This window comes from Bubalus kerabau, chromosome 18 (genome assembly GCF_029407905.1).
Source record: "Bubalus kerabau isolate K-KA32 ecotype Philippines breed swamp buffalo chromosome 18, PCC_UOA_SB_1v2, whole genome shotgun sequence".
NCBI lineage: Eukaryota > Metazoa > Chordata > Mammalia > Artiodactyla > Bovidae > Bubalus > Bubalus kerabau.
This window is the reverse complement of record NC_073641.1, coordinates 15,699,335-15,718,368: the sequence shown is the minus strand read 5'-3', so window position 1 is coordinate 15,718,368 and position 19,034 is coordinate 15,699,335. Positions and strand designations below refer to the sequence as shown.

The window sequence follows — 19,034 nt, the reverse complement described above, 5'->3', positions numbered from 1 at the left end:
AAAAGTGAACAAATATGAATTAATTTTTTTTTTACTTGCTTTCACTATACCTAGAAATCCTACTTCATGAACAAAGAATGGAATTGATATACAAAGAATAGTAATAAAAATATGTTCAAGGGATTGTTTAGTGAAAATTCAGAAATACAGTGCTAATATTCTAAGAGAAACCTACTAAATCAAATTCACAGGTACCAATAAAACATTTATAATATGATCCTGTTATTTAAATATATACACAAATATTCATACACACGCTGGCTGAAAATCAAACAACAGTAAGGAACACACAAAAAGTTAACAGTAGGAATATTTGGAAGTAAGATTTTCAGTCTCTTCATTATATCATTCCATACTGTTTAAACTTTTTAAAACAATGGTCATAAAATCCTCATAAGATAAAAAACAGTATAAGATTCCTGCTTTTAGCACCTACTATCATCCTCAAACCTCTTTTGCAATAATAAAGTTCAAACCAAAGTGCTTATGAAAACTAAATAAAAATTTAGAAATGTCTTGAGTGGTAATGGAAACACAATGTATTTTTCCATTTTTGAAAGATTCCTTTTAAATTGTGTTGTTTTTAAACTTGACTCTGAAGTTAATAAATGTTTATAATTTTCAAAAAGGCATAATTTGGAGTCAATATACCTATGATTCATATTTAAAATACATTCACCATTACCTTTGTTTTGACTAAAATGGCAATAAACTTGATAGCTCTAACACTGGAAATACACTTTGTTAATTATACACAAATCTTCACAGGTACAAAATCACTATAAGGTATATAAGTTGTTCTTATTTTTTTTAGTCTTTATCAATCAGTTTTTCTAAGCAAAGTTTTAACATAAAAAAGTACAGAATCAACTAGGAACATTAATAAGTAGAGATCACTACTTAAACTGGACTGTTTCAGCTTCAGGATGTAAGTGTAGTTCAAAGATGCATTGTTGCCCTGCAGTACTTGCTTTTAGAGTTCCTTCCATTTCAGATCTCCTGACAAGCCTAGGCAGTTTATGTGTGAAAAAGTGACTCTGGGGGGTCAAAAAATGGCATATTGAAAAATGGGTTATAGTCCATTCTGTCTTCTAAATCCTTCTGAATGAAATTCTCATATGCATGAAAACATTTGAGCAGTCCACAATGTGAGGACAAGTATTATCTACTTTATACAGAAGGAAAGAATCCATTTAGTATATAAACTTAATTGGGGAGGAAAGCAGTATCCTAAAAATAAACTGTCCAACATTACAACCAAATTCAATTGGAAGGGCAGTGATGTCTCTAATTTTAAGTCTTGCTGCTGCTTCAAACAAGTTTTAGACTTTCTCTGCCACACCCTGCTAACAGACACCTACACAAGGAAGTCACACCTGTTCATAGGACTGTGAAAGGACTGATACCACAGATAACCCCATGTAGATATACTATGGAGCCGGTTTTAAGAAACTATATATTTAAAATAGTAAGCAACAAACTTTTACAAGTAAATCCAATCAGAAATAGAAAAAAAAAAAAAAAAAAGAGCTCTATTCAAACAGAGTGTAAAAATCAATCTGAGTTTCCTGGGAAGAAAAATAGTTTTGATCTCTTCAGTGCTAGTCAGTGATGACAGGAGCAAAAAGAGTGAGCAAATCCAAGCCCTGTCTCAAGCACAGGCTCTTCTGCACGTTGGAGGTAAGGTCAGCCCTGCCGCTGCCATGCCCAGCCTCTGAAATAGGGCTCCCAGAAGAGGCTGTGAGCCCAGACAGTGAAAGAACCACAGAAACCAAAGAGAAGAACAGTACCATGGAGACATGCCACTAGCTCCTTACATCTTCTCAGATGATTAGAATTCATCTATTTGATGAATTAATGTGTAACTGTATTATCCTTTTTCCAAGTATAAAAGGAGGGAGCAGATTACTGACAAATCACCATTTTCAATGCACCTCTAAGGACCTCTTACCAGTGAATTCTAGAAACAGTGTGTGTGGTATTCTCAGCAATATCCCTGCCAGGCTGAAGATACCCTGCATGTTTCAGCTCCTCTCCTGAGTTCCTCAATCTGTACTGAAGCTTGAATACACAGTGAGAATACTAAAAGACATTCACGTGGCACCAAAATGTAATGAAAAATCACATGGGAGGTCTGCTGGGGCCCTAAACCCAGCAACCTTAAGATTTTTCAATCTTTTCACCCATATTTCCTGAAAAGGTCAGAAACCAGAGAGCATGTAAACAATCCCAGGGAGCAGGGATTAGCATCCTTGGATTTCAGTCTTGGCTTTGCACACTGACCACAGAAACTTTCCCTGTTTAAAGAGCCCCATTAATGGCCAAATTTGATAAAAATCTGTCTCAAAATGATGATGCCTTTTTTATACAGTTTCTTCCTAAACATTAAGATTTTTATTTTTAATTTGTATTTCACATTTTAGGGGAACATTAATTCAGATGTCAGAAATTTAAAAACACCCAAATACTATAAAAGACTTAAGAAGTCAACTAAGATATATCATTAAATATAAAAGAAGGTGAGAGGATGAGTAGAGTTACTAATATGAAAATCTAATGCACATTAAAACTTACATTTTTAGGTCCCAAATCATATCCATGGGGACCAACTATCTTATTTATACCCAGGAAGAAGTTAGTTACCTAAGCCTGGCCCCTCAAATATTGACAATCCAACATAATACTGTAGTCACACTTAGATAATCCCATACTAATGAGAAAAGGATGCAAGCTTACCTTACAGAAGGAATTTGTGAACATTTCTGTCAAAGGCTGTGAAACTGCTAGATGTGTGTCTTCTGCACTGATTTTAAAAACTGTCTCCAAGCACTGAATTGCAACTTGAAATAAATTTTAATAGTGAAAAAAAATTAGCTATCTAAAAAAAGAAACATTTTTTTTTTCTGGTAGAAATCTGCACTCTGCAATCTGTGGTAATTCAGCATTTTGATCACAGAACATAAGGAAAACTAAACGGTTCAGCTGCATAGAGATTTCTGTTTATAGACCAGCTACTGAGGGAAGACAAACTGGCTTCTTTTTCTTCACTTTAAGAAAAATGTTACCTAGAATATAATTTCTCAATATGTGTATTACATCATATTCTTTTTAAAGCAAGTCATTAACAACATATTCCCCATTACCAATATCTTGAATAAAACTTTAAAAAACTATTTTTTTAATGTGAAAAATAGAATTCTCAATCTGATTAAAAACAGTAAGAGACATAGTCTCTGGCATGTAGGAACCACTAAGTATTATCCTGATGTACTTACTTAGTTGAAGATAGTTTGGCTTTTAAAAACTCATTCAGGTATGCAAATTTACCAAGCACCTGCTATGTGCAAGGTGCTCTTATAAGGTGGCAGAGACATAACAGTTAGCACAAAAATCACAATCCACATGAAGCTTACCCTTAATAGAAGGAGGCAGATAAACACAACTGTTTGTTTTTGAACCACTCTACTGAAGCATGATTGACATATAAGAAAGTGCACATTTTAATGAGCTTGTCCCCTTTACTGGTGTGTTTGTGTGTGTTAAGAACACTTAACATAAGATCTACCCTCTTATCAAATTTTTAAAATTTATTTCTAATTAGAAGATAATTGGTTTACAATATTGTGTTGGTTTTCGCCATACAACAGCATGAATCAGCCAAAAGCATTCACATATCCCGTCCCTCTGGAACCTCCCTCCCACCCCCGACCCCATCCCAACCCCGTATGTTGTCACAGAGCACCAGGTTGAGCTCCCTGTGTTATATAGCAACTTTCCACTAGCTGTCTATTTTACATATGGAAATATACATGTTTCAATGTTACTCTCTCAATTTGTCCCACCCTCTCCTTCCTCTGCTGTGTCCACAAGTCTGTTCATGTGTGTGTCTCTATTCCTACCCTGCAAATAGATTCATCAGTACCATTTTTCTAGGCTCCATATATATGCAACATTTGTTTTCCTCTTTCCAACTTACTGCACTCTGTACAACAGGGTTCATCCACCTCACTAGAACTGACTCAAAGTTGTTCCTTTTTATGGCTGACTCTCTTACCAAATTTTAAGTACAATCCAGTTAGCTATAGGCCCTCTGCTGAATAGATCTCCAGAACGTATTTATTTAGTATAGCTGAAACGCTGTACCCTTTGACCATTACTTCCCCATTTTCTCTTACCCCAGCACTGGCAACCACCACCGTGCTCTCTGTTTTTACGCATTTGACTGTTTTAGATTCCACATTAAAGTAAGCACAGTTGTTTTAATAAGTAAATTTGCTGCCAAAATGTTTAGTGTTCAACACTAACACATATTTAGAGAGACATATGGTTTAGTAAAAAAAAAAAAAGCCACCACAGCCTTGGAACTCAGGACTCTCATTATCATTATTAATCCAGAAAATAAAAATCTAATAACCTGGGTACAACAATTTATCTCACTTTTACCTCAAGATTCTCATTTATGAAACAGGGATTATTACATATGGTCCTCCTTTCAGGAATAAATCAAAAATCTAGAGAGATTCTATATACAAGTTTGCTCCACTCTTACATCAAACAGTAAGAGTCTGATACTGATGATGATAAGGACAAGCAAAGAATTCTATTCAATGATACCACATCCCATCTATAAAGCACCTTATACTAAAGCTTCCATATGCCAAACACCTGCCATCACCAATTCTAATTCTTTTGACACATCTATTAGATGAAGGGGGAAAGAACTCCACCTATTAGAAATTAAGATACAGACTAACTAGGATGCCCAGGATCACTGGATTTCATTCATCAGTTCAATTCAGCAAATATTTATTGAGCACCTATCATGTCTCAGGCCCTTTTTATATAACAGTGAACAGAAAAAACTCCTGACCTCTCGGGGCTGTCATTCTACTGGGAGATGGAGAAAAAGACTGTAAACAAAAAATGATAAAAAGTAGAGCAGGGCAAAAAGGATGGGAATGCAGAAGGCAATAACAGTGAACAGAAAAAACTCCTGACCTCTCGGGGCTGTCATTCTACTGGGAGATGGAGAAAAAGACTGTAAACAAAAAATGAGCAGGGCAAAAAGGATGGGAATGCAGAAGGCAGAGGAGGGAAGCGGGCTCCAGGTTTAATGGAGTACGCAGCGAAGGCCTCATTCAGAAAAGAGGACCTGGAGATGGGATATTACCGTTATCTAGGGGAAGAACATGCTAGGCAGAGAAAACAGATGTAACAAAAGTCTTCATTTATTTATTTGATATGGACCATTTTAAAGTCTTTGTTGAATTAGTTACAACGTTGCTTCCATTTTATGTTTTGGTTTTTTGGCCCCAAGGTATGTGGGAATCCCAGCTTCCAAATCCCGGATCAACCTGCACCCCCTGCAGTGGAAGGTAAAGTCTTAACCACTTGACCGCCAGAGAAGTCCCTGCAAAAGCCTTTAGGAAAGAGGATTTGGTGCATTCAGAGTGAGAAAGCTAATTTGACTAAAGCCAAGTGAGAAAGAGAAGGAGTCTATGAACTGACATAGATCTGACATGGTCTGTTTTAAAGGATCACTGGTGGCTGCATTAAGAAGAGTCAATGAAGCAGCAAATACAGAAGCAGAGGGACTAGTTAGAGGCCATCACTGTAAATAAGTACTTAGTTCTATCCATTGGTAATATTGGCGGAGGTGGGAAAATGTCAAGATATATTTGGAAGGGACAGCCAACAGGATTTATTGAATAATTAGATGCAGTGTCTAAGAGAGAAGAGTTCACAATGATAAGAAAACTTTTAGCCTAAGCAACTGAAAAGATGGAATTAGGGAACTGAGTTAGGGAAGTTGTGAAATAAAACAGATTTTGGGTGGGAGGAGTTCAGTTTTGGAAATATTCAACTTGAGATGCCTGTTAGACATACAAATGAAGATAGCTAGTAGGCAGCTGGATGTAGAAGCCTGGAGTTCAGAAGAAAGGTGTGGGCTGAGGGTATACATTTGACAGATATCAACATATTAAAAAAGGATAGTTAAAGCCAAGAGGCTGAACTATAACACCAGCAAAGTGAGTGCAGATAATGAAGAGAAGAAGATCAAGCACTGGGCCCTGGATATATCCAGGGATCAAACCCAGGTCTCCCGCATTGCAGCCAGATTCTTTACCAGCTGAGCCACCAGGGAAGATGAAGAATACTGGAATGGGTAGCCTATTCCTTCTCCAGGGGATCTTCCCAACCCAGGATCAAACCAGGGTCTCCTGCATTGCAGGCAGATTCTTTACCAGCTGAGCTACCAGTATATTCCATATACTGGTATACTAGTGTATTCCAGGTCAGGGGAAAGAAGAGGAATCAGCAAAGGAGACAGAAAAAGAGCATACAATGAGATCAGAAGAAAACCAAGAAGAGTATGAGGTATCCTGGAAGCCAAGTGAATAAAGCATAAGGAAGGAGAGGGAATGAGGGAGCCATCATAAATTTTATCAGAGACTGCTACCAAGTGAAATGAAGACTGAAAACTGACCATCTGAACTACATACCACAGAAATCACTGACGACCTTGATGAGAACCGTATGAGTGGAGAGATGGAGGCAAAGGCCTATCTGAGGTGAGTTTAAGAAAGAAGAGGAGAGGAATTGCAGAAAGCAAGTATAGACAATTCTTTCAAAAATTTTTCTAGCAAAAGGAAGACAGTAGGCACTAGTTCAGTGGGGGAAGGGGTGGGTAGTAGTATGGCAAGAGTAATTAGTTACTGGTTTTGATTTTTTAAGAAGGGAGAAAGTTTATATTCTGATGGAAATGATGTAGAAGAGACTGAAAATTTGCTCATGTAAGTCAAGGAGTGTAAAATAACTACAGTGAGAGCCTGGACTGGGACAGATAGGATGAGATCAGGTCTGCGGGTAGAGGGGTTTCATTTATAAAGGACAATGGATAGTTCATCTATGGTGTCCTGGGCTTCTGTGACAGAAGGTCTGGAGATGGGGACGCTCAAGATCAAGATGCCAGGAGATTTGATGTCTGGTGAGGACCTGCTTCCTGGTTCACAGATAGCACCTTCTTCCTTTGCCTTTACATGGTAGAAAGAGTGAGGGAACTCTCTGGCAGTATTAACCCCAGTCACGAGGACCCCACTTAATACCATCACACTGGGCATTAGGTCTCAACATTTGAATTTTGGGAAGACACAAATATTTAGTCCACAGTATATGGTAACAGGCAGACAGAGTATGTGTGTATCGATGCTCGTGGCAGGTAGATGGAGCAGAGGGAGTCTTATGGAATGTTCTTATTAATTCAATTTCTTGATGGAATAAGAAGTAAGGACATCAACAAAAAATGAGTACAAGGGAGAAGATTTGTGGTTTTGAGAAGGCATGAAAAAGTGTTAAAGTGGTCATCTAGGAGAGCACAAATGTGAATGCACTTGGAACAGAGGGCAGCATTAAAGGTTCACTTGAGGCTTGTGGTCATGAATTCAAAGTAGGACTAGTAGTAAGGTTGTGCATCATCCCATCTATACACAGTCACAGAGATGGGGCATGGAGTAGGTGGAGGGTTGGATTTAAACAAGGTAGGGTTCTGCAAGAAAGGGAACCATATACACCAGCATGATTATAATGAGCAACCATGGACTTTAAGCTGGGGGAGTGAAGTAAGTCAGAAAGAGAAAAACAAATATCATATATTAACACACATATATGAAGTCCAGAAAAATGTTACTGATGAACCTATTTGCAGGGCAGGAATAGAGACACAGATGTAGAGAATGGACTTGTGACCTGGGGTGGGGAAGGAAAAGGTGGAACAAACTGAGAGAGTAGCAGTGACATACACACACTGCTGCTGCTGCTGCTGCTGAGTCGCCTCAGTCGTGTCCGACTCTGTGCGACCCCATAGATGGCAGCCCACCAGGCTCCCCTGTCCCTGGGACTCTCCAGGCAAAAACACTGGAGTGGGTTGCCATTTCCTTCTCCAATGCATGAAAGTGAAAAGTGAAGGTGAAGTCGCTCAGTCGTGTCCGACTCTTCGCGACCCCACGGACTGCAACCCACCAGGCTCCTCTGTCCATGGGATTCTCCAGGCAAGAGTACCGGAGTGGGTTGCCAGTGCCTTCTCCGATATACACACTACCATGTGTAAAATAAATAGCTAGTGAGAACGTATATAGCACAGGGAGCTCAGCTCAGTGCTCTGTGATGACCTAGATGGCGGGGGTGGGGGTGGGAAGGAGGCTCAAGAGAGAGTGGAGATATATATATATACATATGGCTGACTCACATTGCTGTACAGCAGAAATTAACACAACATTGTAAAGCAATTATATTCCAATAAAAAAAGAAAGCAAAAAAAAAAAAGAAGAAGAGGGGTGTGGAAAGGTAAGGGATCAACAGCTTGGAGGTATTGGTAGGGTCAAAGAACTGATGGAGTATGAATTCTGTAAGGAGTGAGTTGGAAAAACAGGCAGCGGAAGTGAAATGTTTAAGAGAGAGTTTATGGGGAATAACAACAACAAGGCCTAGGGAAGAGTTTCTCAACCTTGGCCAACTGATATTTTAGACTAGACAACTCTTTATTGTTAAGGTCCATCTTGAGCATCTGTGGTATCTTTATTTGTGACCGCTACCAACTAGATGTCAGTAGTACCAGACCCACTCCCGTCATAATCAATCAAAATACCTCTGCTGCTGCTGCTAAGTTGCTTCAGTCGTGTCCGACTCTGTGTGACCCCATAGACGGCAGCCTACCAGGACTCCCCCGTCCCTGGGATTCTCCAGGCAAGAATACTGGAGTGGGTTGCCATTTCCTTCTCCAATGCATGAAAGTGAAAAGTGAAAATGAAGTCACTCAGTCGTGTCCAACTCTTCGCGACCCCATGGACTGCAGCCTACCAGGTGCCTCTGCCCATGGGATTTTCCAGGCAAGAGTACTGGAGTGGGGTGCCATCGACTTCTCCGCAAAATATCTCTAGATACTACAAAATCACCCCAAGCTCTCTAGACACTATACAATCACGCCAAACTGAGAACCACTGGTCTAGGTTATGACCAAGCAAGTGAGTGGTGAGATCACTGGAGTACAGAAGGTCAAGGAACTTAGTGGGAGAGAACTGGAAGCATTATGAATGAATGTATTACAATCGTCAAGAATCAAGACAGAATAGTGTTAGAGAGACAGTGAGCAGGAGCCACAATAGTCAAAACAGGAAGCAGATGTCAGCAGATGACAATTAACAGGACTGGGTTACACAATCAGATGACAAAGTTCAAAGCTGATGATAATACACTAGCTTCCCTGTAGTGGTAAAGCTAGTATGAGAACTCAGGCTCCTCTCCGAGAGCTTTTTTAAATGTCTAGAAGATGGGCAGACATTAGCACATGATTTTATGTTCAATTAAATTAGACTCACTGAGTCAAAAATAGGGGTCGGTCAAAAACAATTGGCACCATTTCTGACTGCCATATATAACACACAGCTGAAGACACATATTTTTGGCTGAATACTATCCTCAAAATAGGACACAACATCTTGGTTTTAAAAAAACTTTTTTTTTTTAACTTTTCTTTCAGGCCCTTAAAAGTATTATACTGCCTTTGATGAGAAAACAAACATCTTTAATTAAATGATTCCATTATCTGTTTGCTACAGAGTAACTATAAACAACATTTTCCTTAGATAACCAGTCGCCTTTATCTTCACATGGTCTAACAACCAAGGAGGACAAAAAGACCTTAATGGACTGATTGCAATCTCCAACTGCGAGTCACAAGCTCCTCTCACTGCCACCTGGAGAGATTATCTCACCAGATTGCAAGCAGATTTACAGCAAATGCTCAATTTTCATCCCCACTTCCTAAAGCATATTCACAGGGGAAGTACTTGTTGAAATTAATAGATGTGTCCCCCTTTATAGGAGAAACAGCTCCAGATGGAAAATTCAAATTGTACTGTTATGTATTAAATTCTCCCCAATGTACTATCTTATTGAAATAATTAAGTCTTTAGGCCACAAGGAAGCTGGCTCACTGAACCCCCACGAACCCATCTGCAGAATTCTATCTTCTTACGGTTATACTGAATTTAAATTTTCTAACGCATAAGCATGAAGCAGAAAATATGGTGTCAAGGAAACGTGATATCGTCCAAGTCCTGCTCAACTTTACAGATTACCAAATCTAATATTTAAAGCTAACATAAAACAAGGGTGATATCCTCTTATTTCAAGTCCCCCAGTAGGAAGTTATCAGAGATTAATAGTTATTAGACTTTTGCACAGTGCTTTAATAATGACTAAGGTGTTTTCAGATATTGATTCTAAACTGGATGCTTTTCTATTAAAAGAGAGGATCTTCAGAGTAAGAACCAGGATTTAAATCTCAGCTTTGTCACATATTAGCTGTGTTAGATTAATCTATCGGGTTTCACTTACTCCTCTGTTGAATGGGGATAATAACGAACTTAACAGTTACCATGGAGAAAAATTTCCCTATGATAGGAATAGCATAGTTCTGACACATAATAGTTGTTCAATAAAGAAACAAAAGTCCTCTTATCTTGTTGTTAACTGGAAAAAAAAAAGCCTCAGAGGATGAAAACATTACAACCTTACCATAAGGTCTCTCTTCTTGAAAAATCAACAAGATATTCTGATTTTGAAACAAGAGATCATAAAGTCAGACTTATAGTATTTTTAGTCTTTATAATCATAATACAAATGAACACAGAGAACAGGTGCCTACCTTCCAAACTTTCTTGCTCATCTGAGGTATAAGCATCCATCTGACTTTGTTCCCGTAAGAAACGAATAACTGCATAAACTAGGTGCTTGATGGATGACATGTTTAAAGCTTAAACTTTTCCTTGATAAGAAAAAGGAAAACACTGAACTAAGTAATTTTAAAGAAGCAGTGAAGAAGATTATAAATCACAAAGGTCATAAATTACATTAAAGGCAAAAAGCAAAAGCCTGTATTACTTTCACTCCTTTCTTTTAAAGTCAAGAGGGCACAAAATATTGATATGGTAATGTATGACATTTTCATTTACACCTAGGAATATTAGGTTATGTTAAAACTTGCAAAAGTAAATTTTTTCTCAAAACATGTACAACATAAGCTTAGATTGTCACTGAACAGCTCACTATGTCCTAACAGTTTATATGGTAGGTAGCTAGATAAGCATAGGGGTACAGATACAGAAATCCCCAAAAGGCTTTAGTACTATTTTGAGGGAGATTTCATACTGCTGACTCAGAAGCTGATCCACCCAGGGCATCTTCCTTTATTTCATGAGATTTTTTTTCAAATGAATGCATAATTTACAGTCCACCTACTTTTGTAGGTGGAGACAGTTACCGGATGAGGAAATTTATTAGTGAAAGGTTGTTCAACCATTGAGGGTCATTTTTAATAAAAATGGCATTTCTATTCAATCAACAGACATGTCAGATAATCATTGCCCAAGTCGATGGATACTACAAGCCGACCAATGCTCTCTGCAGTAGCTGTGCTCTCGTGGACAGACTGGAAGCTCCGGGTCATGTTCATTCACATGGAATACTATCGCATCCTAACGGTGGCGCAGGTCCAGACGGCATTAATGGCTTATTTCCACTAAATCGCATCATCCATCTGTTCCCCAGGTTCCCTAATTCAAAGCCAGGGTGTGGTACCCACAGCGAGGACGTTTACTACTCGGTGCTTATTTTAAAAGAGAGCCCAGCCTATAGGCCACGGGATTGCAAGTCCTAAATAAGGACCCAGGGCAGAAGGGTGCAAAAAGAATGGGGAGGGGGAGAGGGGACGCGAGACAAAATGAAGTCCAACCTCCTCCAGGCTTCTCCCCATTCCTCTCCCCGGAGCCCCCATTCCTCTCCCCGGAGCACATCGACCTCCTTCTCCCTCCCTTCGTTACCCAGGCCTCGCCTTAGCCTCAACAGCGTTTGCTGCGGGTGAGCCGTGCAGGCCCGGACTGGGGCGGCGGGAGACGCACCCTTCCCAGACAGAAGCCCCTTACCAGGGAAGAGGATGCGAAACGGTGGCAGCGGCCCGAGGGCGTCCGTAAATGTGTCCGCCTGCCCCCTGGTTCTCCGGGCTTCAGCCTGGCTCGGGAGCGCAGCACCGCCGCCAGAGGTGTCCCAAACTTCCCCGGCTCCCAGACCGCCGACGCCCCTCAGCCCACCCCTCGCTGCGCTTGGCTCCGGGTCGCCGTCTCGCAAGAACCGCCCCCGGGGCGGTGCGAGACGCATGGGGCGGAGCCGGGGCGGGGCTGAAGTGGGCGCCAGCGTGGGGCTGCCGCACGTGGGAGGGTTCAGGCCCAGCTGGCAGCCGCCGCCACGGTTGCCTCCTGCGCTAGGCCACTGCACCGCTTCCCGGCGCCCCGCCACCCTCGCCCCCAGATCGGAGGACAACGCGCCCGCAGCCCTTCGCCTCCCAGCTCTCCCATGATCGTCCAGTGTCTTTTGGCTGTGCGAGGCCTCCACAGGTACCTCCCGTGTGCGGGCTAACCTTGACCGTGGGCGGGGGTCTTCTGCCTGGTCAGTGCCGGGCGCCCCGGGCCCAGCCTTTCCCAGCAGCACCCCTACGACGCTCCTGGAACCTTCCCTCCCCACCGCCCTCTTGGTCTACCCCAAGGGACACCTGGCGCGGGAACGTGGGGCCACCTTTCCTTTCCCTTTGTTTGGGACTGCCTCTACTGCAAGCAGTCAGACTGGTCAGAGGCCCTGCCCGAAGGAGTGCAGAAAGATGATGGGAATAAAATCGTTGGACTTTGACCCCCATCCGGAACTGCAGACCTGTCGTTAAAAGTGAGGGCAGCTGTAGACTCAGATAACAATTCTCATTTACTCCTCATGTGCATCGTTGGCACACAGATCGTTTAACATCCACGCAGAATGGAATCGCTATGATTTTGCTGCTTATTTCTGTCCATCCTTTCCAATTTCCTTTTCATTTACTTCTTCCGTATAAAACATTCTACTTCTTGCCGGGGCTAATTGACATGGTCCAAAATGGAGGAAAAGATTGCTTGGACACGGTTTGGGGCAGCTTCAGCGCTGTTTTGGATAGATTACTTAGCGCCTAACCACACCCCTCTGCAATAGACTAGTAGCATGATGGTGAGTGAGAGAATGAAATTCTTTTCCCTGCTGCGACGGATGTAGTGGTTTTCAGAAACAATGGGACTATCACCCGCATTCCCAAATCTAGCTTTCAACTGAAAATCCGAATGAAGAACCAACAGAAAAAGGTAGATCCTTATAAAACCACTTTAGAACGTAGCAATCAGCATGTAAGCTTTTTAACAGTTTTCTGTTGTACGTTGCCACTCATGCTGAGGAGTCCTTATAGTTTTGGTGCATTGGGAACCATAAAATAAACATAAAGAGTTCATGTGATTATTTTGGCCATATTTCAATCTGTCCTTTTAGTCTGCAGGCTGTAGGTGGTAGAGCTGTCAAATGAAGCTATACCAGCAAATGAGGAAATGTAATACAGGTGTAAGAAGAAAGAATAAATTTCATGTAAGACAGTAATTCTCAAACTTTTTAGTCTCAGGATCTCTTTACCACTCAAAAATTACTGAGGACCTAACAACTTCTGTTTATATGGGTTATATCTTTCCATCTTTACTGTATTAGAAATGAAACCAGGCAGATTTAAAAGTATTTATTAGTTTCTTTTTAAACAGTATTACATTTGTTACATGCCTAAGATTTTTAATGAAAAATGACCATTTTCCAAAGTGTTCCTAAAAAAAAAATCACTGAGAAGGGTGACATTATGGATTTTTTTCCTTGGGTTTGTGTGTGTGTGTGTGGTAAAATATAAATAAAATTTACCATTTTAATCATCTTTAAGTGCATAATTCAGTGGCATTAAGTGCATTCACATTGTTATGTAACCATCACCACTATTCATCTCCAGAACTTTTTTATTATTCCAAACTGAGACTCTGCATGGGGATTAAACAATAACTTTTCATTATCCCCTCTTCCAGTCTCTGGAAATCACTATTCTCTCTCCCTCTTTGAATGTGACTATTTTAGGTTCTTCATACTAGTGGAATCTTAGAATATGTGTTCTTCTGTGACTGGCTTATTTCACTCAGCAATGTGTCTTTAAACTTCATCCATGTTGTAGCATGTGTCAGAATATCCTTCCTTTTTAAGGCAGAATATATTCTGTAGTATGGATATACCACATTTTATTTGTCCAGTTGTCCATCCATGGACATTGGGTTGTTTCTACTTTTCAGCTATTTGGAATAATGCCGCTGTGATCATTGGTGTGCACATATTGTTTCAATGTCTACTTTCAGTTCTCCAAGATATGTGCCTAGAAGGAGGATTACTGAATCATATGGTAATTTTATGTTTAATTTTTGAGGAACCAGCATATTATTTTCCACAGCAGCTATACCATTTTACACTCCTTTGGCAAAGCATAAGAGTTCTAGTTTCTTCGCATCTTCATCAACACTTATTTTCTGTTTTGCCTTTTTTTTTTTTTTTTCCAAAAAAAAAAAAAAAGAACCATCCTAGGAGTGGCACTGTTTTGTACTTTTGCAAAACAAATGTATGACTTAATAGAAGATAGCTGGATTCTTACGTCTGCTTCCTTCCACATTTTTTCTGTTGTACTGGTTTTTTTGGTTTAAGAAAATTGAGAAAATCCCACCCATCATGTGTAGTTGTAAAAAGAGAAGTATTTTAATAGACTTTTTTAGATATTCATGGATATTCTTTGATATCACATCAGAGTTTGACAAGTGGTAGGATGGTTACAATGTGAAACATGAAACTATCAATGTACTTTTTTTACTGTTACATTAAAATCCATGAGTCTGTCTTACAGTTTGAATGAATCTTTAACCTATGCATGATTTTGTAATATTAGATACATACCATTTGGAAAATTGTGGCTCACTGTGTTACACATCTTTCTAGTGTTCTAAGGTGCCTAGAGTTTTATCCACCATTGCTTTTCACCATCAGTGCAGATGTCAACCAAGTGGAAAAGGTAGATAATGTCTTAGTATTTTTATGAAATTCCTTCAACCTCATGTACTCCTTAAAATGGTCTCAAGAACTACTGCCCATATGCTCATCCAGGAAGGCAGACCACATTTTGAGAACCACTGATACGTGTTATCCAGATTCTTTGTTTATGCGTGGAAGGAAATAAACATAAAAAACCATACAGTTGTTACTTTTTTAGGAGCTAGCAATCTACCATGAATATATCAATGTTTTTGTTACTCAAGGGCATGTTGCTGCTGCTGCTAAGTCGCTTCAGTCGTGTCCGACTCTGTGCGACCCCATAGACGGCAGCCCATCAGGCTCCCCCGTCCCTGGGATTCTCCAGGCAAGAACACTGCAGTGGGTTGCCATTTCCTTCTCCAATGCAGGAAAGTGAAAAGTGAAAATGAAGTCGCTCAATCGTGTCCGACTCTTAGCGACCCCATGGACTGCAGCCTACCAGGCTCCTCCACCCATGGGATTTTCCAGGCAAGAGTACTGGAGTGGGGTGCCATCACCTTCTATATTGCAGTTAATCAGTGTACTCTATAATGATCCAGTAGTCATCAACCCCAGGCTCTTAAGAATGACTTAGTAACAGAGTCTCTGTTTCAAAACCTGTATCTTCCTTAAAGAGTAAGTACTTGACCACATGGAAGGCCCTCTGTGTACTCCTAATCATCTTCCTGTTCCCTCTGACACTTGGGAATTCATTTTAGTGTTACATGAGTAACTAGGTAACTGGCTTATGATATCTTTTGGGTTTTCCTGAAGGCAGAGTTACTATAGACCCCCTTCCCGAAGCCAGCGTGGCAGCCAGGATCATTGATTGGGGTATTTAGCCAATTTCTTGGGAATAAGTAGACTGGGAATCTGGAGATTGAATTGTAGTTGCTGTTCATCTAACCTTGTGACCTTAATTAAATCACCCAAGTTCTCGGATTTCTCTTAAATTTCTTATTTTGTAAAATGAAAAGGAGTAGGTAAAATGATGTCTAAGATTTCTTTCAGCTCTTGTTGTCATTGCAGTTAAACCAGGAGAATTTCCCCTCATGGAGGCCAGATTGCAGACACAGCATGTGAGCCACGCAAAATCTGATGTATATTATAAAGTGAGGGATGGTTGGGATGGTCAGAGAAGTGAGAGAAATGATTCAACAGTGCTTAGTCCAAATTATAGCTATGATAGCGCTAATTTCATCTTTCCGTTAAACAAAGAACCTTGATTTGTAAAATTATGATAGCAATACATATTCCCTGTAGTAGTTGTTGTTCAGTCACTAAGTCATATCTGACTCTTTGTAGGGCACCAGGCTCTCCTGTCCTTCACCATCTCCTGGAGTTTGCTTAAATCAGGTCTGTTGAGTCGGTGATGCTATCTAACCTAACCATCTATTGATAAGCAAAAGAAAATATACACAATTCACCTATCCAGAAGCAGTCATTAATAGCTTCTAAAATATTTTTTGTAAAGAGACATATTTTTACAAATATGAGATTATATAATACTTATTCTATAATCTTTCTGTAATATAAACATCATTCCATAATACAAATACCTATAATGTAGTTCATTTGTGGGAGGTTTGGTAATCCACTAAACCCTATTTTTTGGACATATCAACTATTTCCAACTTTCTGCTATGAGTAAAAGTGCTAAGATCAACATTCTAGCTATCAAATTTTTAAGTCCTTAATTATTTCCATAGCCAGAGTTCTTAATGATGGAATTTGAACATCAAACGGTATGCATATCCTTCAGGCTTTTGTTGCTTGCTACATATTCTCCTCCTAAATATTTCTACCAAAGTATGCTTTTATCAGCAGAATGTGCAGTGTTAGTTTCCTACACCTTTACTAACACTGAGCATTTTAGTATTTTTTATCCTTACCAATTTGATAAGTGGAAACATTATAAAAGTTGTTTGCTTTCTGATGTGAGAATTTATTCATATGGGATATCTTAGAAAGTCAAACAAATTAAATTACAGCCATCTATAACTTAAACAATATTTATGTTTCTGACTATAATTAAATTAAATTGAGGTTCTCCCCCCAAATCCAGTATATATATGCCCCAAATTTTTAGAGAAGGAAATGGCAACTCACTCCAGTGTTCTTGCCTGGAGAATCCCAGGGACGGGGTAGCCTCGTGGGCTGCCGTCTATGGGGTCACACAGAGTCAGACATGACTGAAGCGACTTGCAGCAAATTTTTAGAGCAATAGTGCTAGAAAAAGAAAAATTAACTAAAAAAAGGAAAGGTTAGTAGTTAACAATTATGAAAGGCTAGACTGAGATTATTTATAGAAATGGATTTTTAAAAGTTGGAAGATTTATTTTGATCTTTGTTGCTTTTGTTCTGTCACATCTTTGATTAAGACAAAGCACAGAACTTCCCTGGAGAAGGAAATGGCAACCCACTCCAGTATTCCTGCCTGGAGAATCTCATGGACAGAGGAGCCTGGCAGTCCATGGGGTTGCAGACAGTCGGTCATGACTGAGCAACTAACGCACAACACACAGAGCTTCCATAGGGAGAAACGCCTAGATTAAAATCTGAAGAACCAAGGAAATTGATGTTTATTGAGTACATATTGTACAATATATCCATAAACCTCTGCATTAGGAATGCCTATGGCCAGGCATTCTAGACTAGATTATACAGGCTATGGTAATCTGGAGCCAGTTTGCTTCAATTTGTATGCTGGTTCTGCCACTCACTAGCACTGTGATCTCAGGCAAAGTTGCTTAACTTCTCTGTGTTTATTTCTTCATCTCTTAATTGGGAATTGATTGGCTGGTTTCTTCACTCACCCAATATTTACTGAACATCTAATGTGTGCCAGGTAGGATTCCAGTCTAAGGATACAACAATGAACGCAGCAGCCAAAATATCTTGTGTTCATGGAGTTCACCTTTGCAGAAGAGATTACTAAGGAAAATACAGAGTGTGTTAGATGGGGAATTGTGCCAAGAACAAGAGTAGGGACTTCCCTGGTAGTCCAGTGGTTGGGAGTCTGCCTGCCAATGCAGGGGACATGGGTTCGATCCCTGGTCTGGAAAGAGCCCACATGCCATGGAGCAACTAAGCCTGTCTGCCACGACTGCTGAGCCCATGCTCTAGAGCCTGTGCTCCACAAGAGAAACCAGAAGCCACTGCAATGAGAAGCCTGCACGCTGCAACAAAGGGTAGCCCTCGCTGGCCACGACCAGAGAAAGCCCACGTGCAGCAATGAATGAATAAATAAATAAAATTTTTTTTAAAAAAAGAGCAAGAGTAAAGCCAGAAACAGGGCAGCCCAAAATTACAGAGATGACTGAAAGGGGCTCACTGAGAAGGTGATTCTATGCCTCAAATACTATGTTTGAAAAAGTAAAAACTCTTTAGTTTTCTAGTCACAATTCTAGTCACATTTCTAGTCACAATGGCATACATTTTAGATAGGAGGGTGGGGGATGAGACAAGAGGGGGAGATTGTCCTCACCTGGACTAGAAGACCTAGTTCTCCCTTCTGCTGAGAGTCTCCTTTACTACTCACACAGAACAGTTCACTCCCAACACTTCTGGTCACGATGTGTGTGGAGGTGTTTTACCACAACAAACAATTCTCTTATACCAACTAGGTATCCAGTAATTTAACTCAGTTCTGCCCCTTTCTACCTGGAGATGGCATCAGATTCCACAGCTCAAGTTCTCAGTCCCACAAGACTGCTCCCACCCTCCTCAGAAGGTAGCTGCACGTCCATGTTGTCACCTCTGCTTCTGACCCATGGGCTGTAAATCTGAGGTTCCCGCAACCTTCTCCTTGGGGTTTATTAATTCGCTAGAGCATTTCACAGAATTCAGGAAAACACATTTACCACTTTATGAAAGGATATTTTCAGGATACAGATGAGCAACTAGAGAAGGAGATGCATAGAGCAAGGTCTCCCAAGCACAAGAGGTTCCGTCCCTTTGGAGTTTGGGTGTGTTCCCCTCCAGGTGTGAGTGTGTTCACTTGTGGAAGCTTTCTGAAGGGGTTTTACGGCATCTTCTTCAGGTAGGCT

At 40.3% G+C, this 19,034-nt stretch overlaps 2 protein-coding genes across 6 annotated transcripts in view; one reads left to right on the top strand and one right to left on the bottom strand.

Moving 5' to 3' along the window:
- SGTB (small glutamine rich tetratricopeptide repeat co-chaperone beta) overlaps positions 1-12,169 on the bottom strand; it is a 48,914-nt gene extending 36,745 nt beyond the window's left edge. The window contains exons 1-3 of one of the 3 annotated variants that reach the window (XM_055554464.1): positions 11,982-12,165; positions 10,706-10,825; positions 2,737-2,840 (exon numbers count right to left, since the gene is read on the bottom strand). In XM_055554464.1, coding sequence (XP_055410439.1) covers positions 2,737-2,840; positions 10,706-10,805 — 204 coding nt within the window. In that variant the 5' untranslated portion in view covers positions 10,806-10,825; positions 11,982-12,165. Of the gene's footprint in view, positions 1-2,736; positions 2,841-10,705; positions 10,826-11,981 lie in introns of all 3 variants that reach the window. The other 2 variants (XM_055554463.1, XM_055554465.1) reach the window with 2 other exon arrangements.
- Positions 12,170-12,247: 78 nt separating this feature from the next.
- Positions 12,248-19,034, top strand: part of NLN (neurolysin) — a 93,323-nt gene continuing 86,536 nt past the window's right edge. Inside the window, exon 1 of one of the 3 annotated variants that reach the window (XM_055554450.1) lies at positions 12,248-12,449. Coding sequence is in view for 2 of the 3 variants with exons in the window: in XM_055554449.1 (XP_055410424.1) it covers positions 12,409-12,449 (41 nt within the window). In the remaining variant the exon portion in view is untranslated. The remainder of the gene's footprint in view (positions 12,450-19,034) is intronic. The other 2 variants (XM_055554449.1, XM_055554448.1) reach the window with 2 other exon arrangements.